We start from the raw sequence: 11,941 nt of genomic DNA on the forward strand, positions 1-11,941 counted from the left end.
CTTTAGCCCGTTGTGAGTTAGACCAACTCAAAGTTGAAAAACAGGTAAAGCAACGCATAAAACAGTTGCAGCTTCGAGAAGAAACAGAAAAACGTCTGCTTCAGATGCGTCAAGAGAGGGAGCAGCAGGAAGCAGAAATGGAAATTATGCAAGCTCAAAATCGGGTAAGGCAAGCTAAGGTAGAAGTCGACTTTATAGATGAAGAAATTAAATCTGACCAGAAGTCTGATATACTCCCTGGTTTGCAGAGGCAGACCAAACAAGAAATGATGAGCAATTATTTCCAATCGTATATACCGTTGTGTAGTCCAGCTAATAGTCAATTGAGAACTACAGGGGCATCCAGTCCACAACATACAAACTTCGGTGATAATTCACATGGTACCAGCGAACAATATCGTGATGACAGAGGAGGGCCTATGGGGAAGCAGATGACCACTAAGAAGTCAAGTGATGGTGCTGTTCTCTCAGAAACGTTCCAATTACAGAAACTGTTAGAAAGTCAACAGAAGACAATGGAATGCATTGTGCAGAATCAGCTGGAGACTACCAAAGCATTAGCCATTAACTTGAGTCTACCAAAACACGAGTTTCATACCTATGATGGTGACCCGGTTGCATATCCAAACTTTATCAAAAACTTTGAGGTGAACATAGAACAATTAGTCAAAGATGATAATGTCAAACTATCATATCTTTTCCAACACTGTACTGGTGCAGCTAAGGAAGCAATCAGAAGCTGTGTAATTCTCCCTCCAGAGCGAGGATATACAGAAGCCCGGAAGATCCTTTCTACAATTGACAAAGTGGTGAAAGGACCTCAGATAAAGGCATATGAAGTGGATAAGCTGCAGAAATTGGCTGGTGATATGAAGAATTGCCACCTCAGTTCTGAGCAAATGAATTTCCATGCCGACATCAATTCAATGGATACCCTGGAAAAGGTGGTTAGGCGGTTACCATCATACTTGCAATCAGATTGCGCCAAGCAAGCTGGCAAGTTGATCAGTGTGGGCACTGAACCTGAATTCCTGCACCTTACCCACTTTCTGGAGAACAGATCAGCAATTGCAAATACAAGATTTGGTAAATTGGTAGGATCTAAGCCTGATGGAGAAAAAGATTCAAATGCCAGATCAAGACAAAAGCCAAGTAAAGCTACTACATTGGCTACACATGTAGCTGACACGCCTCCCATAAATCTTCCTTCCAAGTTTGCCTCCAATGATGTTGGTGCTGATGATACTTCCATGATCGAAGTTAATGGCAGGAGAAGTCTGTTTTGCAGTGGTAGCCATGCATTTGAACATTGTCGAAAATTTATGTTCAAACCGTTCCAAGAGAGAAAAGACTTCATCAGGGAACACAGGCTCTGTGACTGTTGCCTAGAAGCAAGACCTCCTCACTTGGCTAGGAATTGTAGAAGTGGTCGTATTTGCCCTATCGTAGGCTGTGGTAAAAGACATCATCCTTTGCTTCATCCTGCAACATCAAACTCAGCATATCAAACATCTGCAACTCCCAAACCACTCAGCAATAGTAATCTGAAAGCTCCTGCCACAGCTCACAATGAAAGACATAGTAATGTCATTGGAAGCAAGGTGCAATGTAGTGCTACACAAACCAATCAACCATGCATAAGTTTGCAGGTGATTCCTGTTCGTGTCAGTGGGGTAGATGGAGGCCAAGAGATTGAAATCTATGCATTTCTCGACAGTGGTTCTGATTTGTCTATCTGCCTTTACAGCCTTGCTGATAAATTAGGCATTACAGGTAAGCCTGTCAATTATACATTGTCCACACTGAATACAGAGAGGCAGATTAATGGTCATGAATTACAGATGGATGTAAGAGGTCTAAATTTGGTCAATGGGGTGCGACTGGATAAGGTTTTGACAACGGATAGATTACCGATAGCAGCTGACAGTATTCCGACCAAGTTGGATATATAGGATGGTCTCACCTGAATGATATACGATATAACCAGAGTATGCGTTTCTAGTTGGTGGTGTAAGAGACTGTAATACTAGTGGGAGCTTGTGATGCCTACATAGTTCTCGTTTAGTGGCACCTTCCCGGACCGGTGTACAAATGTTAGCAAACCTAGCAAAAGATTCAGAAAACTCAACGCGGCAGGGCAGGACAATTCAGATCAGGCACAGAGACATGTCTACACTCTTCAGAACCACATGCAGAACTGAAGTTCACCACAGGTCAAACAGGTGAAACAAAGGAATCCAACTATGTAATCAATAACCAATCAGAGGGGAGGTTTGCACAACTTACACAACGCCCCCGAAAGGCGCACATCACGAGGAGCCTTACTAAATTTAAAGTTGCAGGACCCACAAATAAATAAATCATGTACATGAAAGAAAAAAAATCATTGTTCTGTTCAACAAAGGTTCATTGTTCTATTTTCTTCTTGTGATGTAGTCTTTTACTATGACGTGGCATCAAATGGGCACAACCATCTACTTGTTCATGTATTTCCTTGGTGTCTTCTGCACCGATCTCTGCTGCTCGAGTTACTCCATCTTGTCTTTTCATCACAGTCTTATGGTCCATGTTGCCTTCCAATAAACAGAGCTTGCGCACATCTCTCCATAAACATAAACTCCAGTGGAAGTCTTCACAAGAACGTGACGAGTTGTACCAAATCGATCAGAAAAGGTCTGTTTGACTTTCCCCAATGGCCATTCACCTCAAGGAATATTTTCATTGACAACAAGTACCAACTCACCAATGGATAGGTTCCTTTTCGGCCTGCACCATTTCTGCCTTTCTTGTACAGTTGGCAAGTACTCGCGTACCCACCGTTTCCAAAACTCAGTTGCAAGAGTTTCGGTTCTTCTTCTATGATGACCATTTTCTTCTATGATTTCACTCACCGACGTACAAGGATTTGGGCGTAGCAAAAGTAAATCGTTTGGTGTGAGTGGTTCAAGGTCATCTGGATCATCAGATAAATGTGTTAGTGGTCGATTATTAAGAATCTTCTCCACTTCTGTAGTGAAAGTGAGTAGCGTTTCATCATCCACTAACATGTTCCCTAATAAAGAATAAAGAATCTTTCTTATCGAACGAATCATCCGTTCCCAGACTCCACCTACATGACTTGCTGCTGGTGGATTAAAATGCCATTGAATATTTCTTCTGCTAAGTTTACCGTTAATAAAAGCTTGGCTCCATTTAGCAAGCATCTGTTTCAGCTAAGTCTCGGCTCCCCGGAAATTGGTACCATTATCACTGTAGAGATGTGTAGGTGGTCCACGTCGACTAATAAATCGCCACACAGATTGTATAGAGGAATCTGTGGATAAATCATGGGCCACTTCGATATGAACAGCCCATATGGCCAGGCAGGTGACCACGCATCCATATCATTTTATGGTACCTCTTCTGTACTTAACATACAGTGGTCCAAAATAATCTATCCCGACATGGGAGAATGGTGGCTCACCTGGTGTCACTCTAGCTGCAGGAAGTGGAGCCATTTTTTGATTCCCGGGTTGTGCATTCCATCTACGACACTTAATACACCTACCAATCACACGCTTTACAGTAGCTGTCCATGAACAATCCAGAACTGCTGTCGTATCTCTGACAATACTTGGTTTGGGCCAACATGTCCTTGTTGGTCATGGTAATGTTGAACGATCAACTCAGTCACATGATGATTGCAAGGTACTATAATTGGATGTCTAGCTTGCTGACTAATGGGTGCGTTCACCAGTCGTCCTCTGACGTGTATGACTCCATTTTCTAATTTAGGGTTTAACTTTCGCAGTGGACTGACATAACCTTCAGAATCGGGTTTCTCACTCAGAATCTTTTGCGGTGAAGCAAACTCTCTTGGAAATGAACTTCGTTGGACAATTCTGCAAATGTCAGTGGTAGCAATGGAAAGTTCATGCACTGTTAACGGGCCTATTTTCAATAAGGCAGATCTTCTCAAGTACATCTTAAACCGGATGAGCCATGCTACACTCACTCGTAATTTATACCAAGAGGAGTATTGATGGAGCAAACGACTCCAAACATCTGTACCCATTGTATTGCACTGGGTAATGGTTGTTGCTTGGACCTTTCTTCTCAGCTCTTTGTCGTATCAGACGACATAATACAATTTTGACACATTTTGCTCATGTTTATATATTATGGTGCAATTGTGCCTAATTGTGTTTTGAAAAATAAGCATTATTTTGTTCAAACCTATTTTTTCAAAACCGGGTGATGTTCCCTATGTATTGAGTAGTAAGTAGTAAGTAATTTATTATAGTGACCTGCAGCTCAGAGAACTGCCCAGCCCAGTGGACTTATAAGTCACCTTAAATAATAACGATTACATTTACAAATAAAGGTTATGAAAGAGAGCTTGAAATAATGTATCAACAATACAATCGTGTAGTTCATTAAATTCAGACGTACAACAAATTTCTTCTTTTGTAAAAGGCCTTTTCTATAAAAAGAGCAAGTTTTCTTATTGGCCCTGAAAATAAACGAACCAGTATTTGTTCCCGTGATATGCCAGTTATTTCATTAAGAATTGAATCTAGATTGTATTGCTGACAGTCAAACAAAAAATGCATTTCGTCCTCAACAACGTTTGCATCACAAAATTAACAGATTCGTTCACTTACAGGCTCGTGTCTAAATCGCCCAGTCTCAATACGGAGAGGCAAAATGCCCATGCGCAGTTGAGCTAATAGTGACCTTTGATCCCGACTTAAATTTATTAGCACGTACTTTTCTGGTTTATATTCAAATTTAAAAGTTGCATAGACACGTAACTTTGGTTTGTGACTAACATCTTCTGACCAAGATGACTCCGACCTCATCGCAATATTTTCTCTTAATGCATGTATATTTACGTCAATTAGGTGTTCATAATTTAAGTCGACGAGCTCCATAATTTGGTAAATCTCTGATGACCAATTATTATAATTTAGGGAGTGATCCCACAGAAATACTCGTTTAACTAGTCTATTGTCATCAAGTTCAGTAAGACGCTTCCACAGTCTAACCATATGGGTCCATCTCCGATCTCTGCATTAGACCCATCCAGTGTCACCTTTAACGGCCGGGAGTGGGGAAAACCTATGGGTGCCAAGAAAAAATCTTAAAGCCCTATTTTGAATCATTTCACACTTTTCAAATTTACTAAAACCCCAAACTCCGGAACAATAGTCAAGTATAGGCGCGACACTGGCATCATACAACTTTGTAAATGTGGAGAACTCAAGATTCTTGTGAGTTTTAAATTTAACGAATAACGCTCCTAACGCTCTACTTGCCGAGTCTGCTGCGATACCAGCAGTTACAGGATAATCAACGAATTCATCCAAAACAATCCCCAAATATTTATACTTATCGGTATAATCTAACACGTCATCACCAATGCAAAATTGGAATGCACTTCTAGCTTCACTGGCTTTTCTAAAATGTAACATTTTCGATTTCACATTATTAACCCTAATTTTCCATTTTTCACACCAACTATTTAAATGACTTAACATCATTTGCATATCAATTTCATTATCAGCTAACAACACGATATCAGCAGCGTATAACAAAATACTAACATTAACGTTATTATCAAGAGTTATTCCTTTTTGTTTCAGATTAATTTCAACTGCCAAATCGTTAATAAAGATGGAGAATAATGTAGAAGAAAGATTATCACCCTGACGCACGCCTTGCTCAGTCTTAAACCAGTCTGTTTTAAAATCATTTAGTTTTACAGAAGAATTTGTGTCGCTATACATAGCTCGTATAGACTTGTACATTTTACCGTTAATTCCGTAAATCCGTTAATAAGTAATTTGTATAGCAATGCGTCTCTATCGACACTGTCGACCGCTTTTCATAAATCAATGAAAGCGGCAAAGGTTGATAAATCATGGGATATTTTATTCCTGATAATAGATGTCAAAATATAAATATGATCTCCGCAATTTCTATCCTTTCTGAAACCATTTTGCTCATCTACTAAAATATTATTATTTTCTAAAAACCTTGTGATTCTGTTATTAAGCAATGCGCTGTAAAGTTTTGACAAAGTGGACTGTATGCTTATGCCCCTGTAATTCATTGGAACGCGAGGGTCACTCGACCTCACTTTAAGAATTGGACAAATTAATGTTTTTTTCCAGATACATGGAACTTTTGCACTGTCAAAGCAAAGTTGAAAAAGATGCGTTAAAATGGCAACAGAACTATCATTCTTAAGCATTTCATACGGGATTTTATCTACCCCAACTGCCTTCCCTGACTTTGCTTTTGCTACCACTGTCTTAATTTTTACAATAGAGAAATTCTTATTTAATTCAGAATTACTATCATACAGTGGATCATTCAAATCATTTTCTAGGACCAATTTATGATGTAAAATATGTTCGTAGAAATTAGCGTCAAATCCATCTAGATCAGATTGATTGTAAAGGGATGAAAAATCGTGTTTTCATTTATTTAAAACAATGTTATGATTACTTGTAATATGACCCCCGTCATCGTAAACTTCCATTGGGATATCTTTACGTTTGACAGATCCTAATTTATAAATATGCTCCCAAAATTGGTGTGGGTTTTCAGTACATACCTTTTCAATGCTAGAAACAAGATCATTTCTATAATTTCGTTCGCAACACCGAAGTTTTTTGTCAAATGCCCGTCTCGCTGCTTTGAAATCATTACGTATTATCGTTTTAATATTTTTAGAGCCGCCAAATCGAGTGTAAGAGCGTTCTCGTTCCCTCATAACACGCCACATACTATATAACTCGTCGTTCAAGTATGGCTTATGATGACGGAATCTTTTCCGTGTCTCACTGGAGCAGTTATAATTTGGAATGGTCGAATTCATTTCATTTAAAATACATTTACATAGATCATCATAAATCTCATCAATTTCTTGTTCCGTTTCCCTACAAATTTCAATCTTAGAAATTATATGTAATAATGCTTCCCTAGCTACTACCCTATGATGTCATCACTCACCGTGTTGAAACATAAAAAAATAACGTATAAGCCAATGATTAAATCGCATTATAACCATACTACTGAATTTATGACCTCAACTTACCTATATGTTTTGCTATAAAAGTACATAAGCCGTTTTAGTATACCTCTTCTGTTTTTTATTGTTCACGCATCGGTCATGGTTTGTGGACATGGCTCCGTCAAATCCTACAGATACGTGCCACTTCATCCACCCGTACCTGTGACCTGGCTCTGGAATGATGAAAATGCTTGATTATGGTGTGTTTTCACCATTAAAACGTCCATCTGACGGCCATCTACAGTCAACAAATTTTATCAGTGTATATGCACAAGAATCATATGATGTATTATTTGTGGCATTTAACGCTAATTATTTGGAACGTTATTAATTCTGTCAGTTTAAAAATTACGAAGCGGGAAATGCAAATACCGAATATTATTTCAGAATATGTATTATTTACATTATTGTTTTGTTTTTAATCATTTAATATCTTTATTTCCCATGAATATAACAAATCTTACACAAATCGTTAATCTCCCGCCAAATATTCCCTAGAAAGATTGTATCCCCTACACCCGTTTGCCGTTTATAAACTAAATTATTCAATTCAATGTGACGGATGTCATGTTTACACATTAGTAAGGCCACAATTATATTACTATGTTTATAATGACGTACATTAATCATTTGGCATGTCTCCAGTTATATGTTCATACTACAATACGCTAAAAATAAAAAATGATGTCAGCGAGCTGCATGTCTATGCAAATTAGCTAATATGGGGGATGGTATACCGTGAGTGTAAGTCCCTATTATTCCGTGTCAATTGAATCGCCAGGGACCCTCACTCCGGTGTACCAGTGTTGATCAAATGACAATCTACATACATTTGGGACGTTTCTATAATATAATTGATATACCATTTTAGTAGATTGTGACGCATGTTTATGGGCTGGGCACGTACCCGTATTAGGGCGTACCGCAGCAGTAGTAACACCTATCAATTTTGGACCTGCGAACATTCCTAGATGATGGAGGTTGTCGGCTGAGAAATCTGATCGGCTGAGAAATCTGATCGGCTGAGAAATCTGATAAACAAGGTAAGTAATCGAAGACCCTGTGTCTTAGTCTACGTATAAATCGACTTTTCCAGCTTACACTTCTACTTCCAGGCAACAGAAAACAATTAGCCAGGCACTCTATTTACATTTATTCTTTATTTATTTGCCAGTTTTCTTTACATATGTAAACAAACGTAACAATCATCTGCGGAGTGAAACAGATTGCGCGAAAACGCCACATTGCATCCCTCATGGATTCTTATTATATTTGCTGGTATCATTCTACACAAATGAAAATAATCTCGTCTCGCTGTAAGCCATATTGATATACGGGTGTAACCTTTATATTATAGCGATGGCTCCGACACGCTCATATTCTGTGTTTTTCATAGCCCGTTATACGTAGTACTCGAATACACCATTGTTACTTCTAGTATAATCAATATTACACAATCACAGTTTGCATTTGTGATCACACGTGTAGAACTTAAATCCACAAATAGGAATAATTTCACCTTTCACCTTTGTCATAGCAGGCTTCGTCGATTTATGTTCCCTATGGGCATTTTATTGTATGGTCCACGATATACATTTATAGTCGACACAGAGTCACCTGAGCAATGTACATTTCTCATTCATATAGCCCAAACCTAACACCTCGTAATCTTTAATGGAGTGTCCCGTGTTTTACACTAATGGAAGGTGAATTACGTGACGACCGTAGGATGACATAGAAAGACGATCCCACTGAAACCACGCGGACGAATAGCTTCGTTCTTGTAATCAGAAATATATTTTGACGACTTTAGTAATTAATACCAATAAGTACAATTTAATTGCAATGAAAAACAGTACTGTAGAATTTCGGAACTTTCATCACACAGAAATGCTTAAATTGTGGGTTTCTGAGGATATATGGTTGGTATATATTTTGCAAGAATTAGTATGTACTAGTATATCAATAAATTGTAACGATATCACTATCTTAACCCAAACCTGAATATGTCGCGTGGGTATATTATACGTGTTATGACACGCATGGAATCAGACATCGTGTAAGTAAACCTAACGCTGCATGTCGCCTATGAGTTCTCTAATATTGTTCTAGATTGTGCTTCGTGTTGTTTTAGTTAAGTATGTCAATACGATCTCCCAAATCCCTTAACAATATCTTTAACAATAAACCGTTCTCGAAAATCAAAACACACTTTACTTTGACTCAAAATAATTTCAAAATAAATCGTTGAATAATTAATGTGTTTATTTTTCAGAACATGAATACAAGTCACTATCCTCAAATATTTCCGAATCATAAATTCGTTTCATCTCGAACTTGACCAACCTTAATACTGAGTAAATCATGGCTGCACCGTATGAACGTTTCACAAACGGCGACGACGACGGATGTGACACCACACAACGGAGTGAGGGCGCACTGGGCGACATTGCATATTCAGTCCGTTATCTGCACTCAGATTATTCTAACGATAACGAATTGAAGGATTCCACACCATCTAAAAGAGACGGTATCTTTCCAATATTATTTCCACCGAAAGGAGACCCTTCATCGTATGTCAACGACACAGTAACTGATGATGAACCACGCGTATGTCAAGTTCACACAAGTGACACGGTTCAGAATGGTGAGGTAGTTGTTGATGTCTCCACGGTAAGCTACATTTGGTTAGGTATCAACATGCAGATATATGGCCAAGATATATAAACATAATATTTTAATCGATTGTAGTGTCAGTGATGCTATATGTAACTTTCGTGCATACCAGGTCATCGTTACCTGTCAGAGTTGAAGATATGAATTATTCTGTGTTTTTCATTTAGATAACCAGGCCGAAAAAACGCATTTTAGCACCAGTGCAGAATCCTCCTCCTGATTACCTGGTATGTTCTGTCTTTATTATGTTATTTTGCTGCCCGCTATTTGGTATATATGCGTTACATCAGTCGTTAGCGGTGAGTAGATGGTCTTCTACTGTATATGTTTCATTAGATTTGTGTACAGGTTTGTGAATGTGAAGATGGGCGTTTTCCCTGAGACCATGGCTACACAATCACACGGTGTCGCGTACGACCATTGAATGATGCTGTTTTCAACATGACGTAGTATAATGTTATATTAACTGAATGTATGCTAATCACGTTTCAGTCTCGTAAAGCCGCTGAAGCCGGTCACCGAGGAGCAGCCAAGATGGCCAGCAAGTCTGCTTGCAATGCAATGTTTATGGGATTTCTTTTTGGAATATTGATAGAGATTGTTGTAGTAGTGGCATTGATTGAAACTTTCGGATAACGGTCGCCATGGTGATTCGTTATATTTTTATACTTTATATTTTTATGTAATATTGAAAGTTGTGTACCAGAATTTAAAAACAAATTAGATTGAATTTCACCGTGGATAAGCTGGTTTGGGTATATTAACTTCATATTTTACGATGCCACGGATAACATAACATAAATCACCAAACCAGCGATTAATTAACAAATACTTTGAACGTGTAAAATGTATTAGTTTACACGAAACTCGGAATTTAATTATTGTCAATTCATGGATGCACATATATTCGCCGCGGGCACTTTCTAGTTGCGAAGTCATGATAAATTGTTTACAAAAGAAACGAAAGTGAACCACGCAAATGCGCACGATGTTTGATGGCGCCGTAGAAAGTATGCCCTTATTTTAAATGGCCGGTTATGAAATCGATGCGTGTGTACATGTCTCTATGTACCACGTGAAAATTGCCAAACATATTAATATACATGTATTATCTGCTTACAATTTAATGCAATATTATAATGTCAAGATAACTCGTACAAATTCTGAATAAAATCTGATGTGGCTAATTTTTTTCTCATAGTTAATTTATTGTGAATGCACGTGAAGTGTTCTACGCGTGTTTGCAAGAGTGCGTGTGTCGCAGTAGATATCAGAAGCACATCCGTGTTTCGTTATATTTCATCTCTCGTGGGCATATGAATCAAATTTAATTCCCCTATGTATTAAATGAACTCTGCATACTGCGCATTTACTGCTGTAATTGATTCCGGAAGATGGTTCTACTCAGTAACAGAATGGCCGTAATAATCGCAATAGTGAATGTAAGTGAAAATCGTAAATGGTTGCTGACATCTCGTTGAAAGCGAGAGCTGCGAGATTTGCTTTTCCCTCTCAATCGTGTTCAATTTTCTCGCGTCATCACTCCCACTGTTCCAAGGACCATGGTTCAATAGGTCAAAGACAACAGTGAATGTGATGACGGGAGAGAATAACACATTATAGATCTCGCGTAATGCCTGAAACACTCGGTTCGAACGTCTGCCACAATAGTTCGTCAAAATTGACCATTCATCATATGTGTGTAGCACATTTTTAAGCGTGGAAATAACCCGAAAATATGTATGTCGAATGCTACGTGATGTTTTGACGTCACTTCAATGCTATGCCCTTTGTTTTTTCCAGTTTGATTTCATGCATGACGCAGTATTTCGCAGTGAACTGAAAATCATCTATTTGAGGGGTCGTGTCTTACTCACTCTAAACGATATCTCAGATATGTATAGCATATTATTAGGGAGTATCTCGAAAAACGTCTGCGTGCCGAACCATCTGAATAACTATTGTACGTGAATAGTATAACACTTTGTTCTGCATTGGACGAAAACACTAATTGTACAGTTTGCACTGGCATACAAGTCACGACTCATATTTAATGTCATGGAAACAAAATAATTGTCTACTAACTGTTCAGTATGGTCATTACTGTAAAATAAACCGTTACCATGACAGGTTATAATATTTATATATAGCTGACCCAATTTAACGAATGGTCAGTCAAGTAAAACCATCAATGTGTCGATAGCA

General features: G+C 38.4%; 2 protein-coding genes across 3 annotated transcripts; one reads left to right on the forward strand and one right to left on the reverse strand.

Moving 5' to 3' along the window:
- Nucleotides 1–3,559: 3,559 nt before the first annotated feature.
- On the reverse strand, nt 3,560–3,964 carry LOC146738071 (uncharacterized). Its single transcript, XM_085503545.1, has one exon. The coding sequence runs from the start codon at nt 3,962–3,964 to the stop codon at nt 3,560–3,562; it is 405 nt and encodes a 134-aa protein (XP_085359671.1).
- Nucleotides 3,965–7,834: 3,870 nt separating this feature from the next.
- Nucleotides 7,835–10,923, forward strand: LOC144345984 (uncharacterized). Of its 2 annotated transcripts, none has more exons than XM_078007037.2 (4): nt 7,835–8,103; nt 9,336–9,733; nt 9,904–10,035; nt 10,229–10,923. In XM_078007037.2, exons 2-4 carry the CDS (start codon nt 9,425–9,427, stop codon nt 10,370–10,372), a joined length of 585 nt encoding a protein of 194 aa, XP_077863163.1. In that variant the 5' UTR covers nt 7,835–8,103; nt 9,336–9,424; the 3' UTR covers nt 10,373–10,923. The 2 variants fall into 2 exon arrangements, with proteins under 2 accessions (XP_077863163.1, XP_085359700.1); XM_085503574.1 differs by having other exon boundaries at nt 9,904–9,963.
- Nucleotides 10,924–11,941: the final 1,018 nt, after the last annotated feature.

The sequence above is a fragment of the Saccoglossus kowalevskii genome, chromosome 9 (genome assembly GCF_978046115.1).
Source record: "Saccoglossus kowalevskii chromosome 9, keSacKowa6.1, whole genome shotgun sequence".
NCBI classification, from domain to species: Eukaryota; Metazoa; Hemichordata; class Enteropneusta; family Harrimaniidae; genus Saccoglossus; species Saccoglossus kowalevskii.

Bases quoted from the DNA above. Each gene is read 5' to 3' on its own strand.
- LOC146738071 (XM_085503545.1), bottom strand. From the start codon at position 3,964: ATGTACTTGAGAAGATCTGCCTTATTGAAAATAGGCCCGTTAACAGTG.
- LOC144345984 (XM_078007037.2), top strand. From the start codon at position 9,425: ATGGCTGCACCGTATGAACGTTTCACAAACGGCGACGACGACGGATGT. The intron at 9,734-9,903 runs GTAAGCTACATT...TTTTTCATTTAG, and splicing joins TAGTTGTTGATGTCTCCACG to ATAACCAGGCCGAAAAAACG. The intron at 10,036-10,228 runs GTGAGTAGATGG...ATCACGTTTCAG, and splicing joins CGTTACATCAGTCGTTAGCG to TCTCGTAAAGCCGCTGAAGC.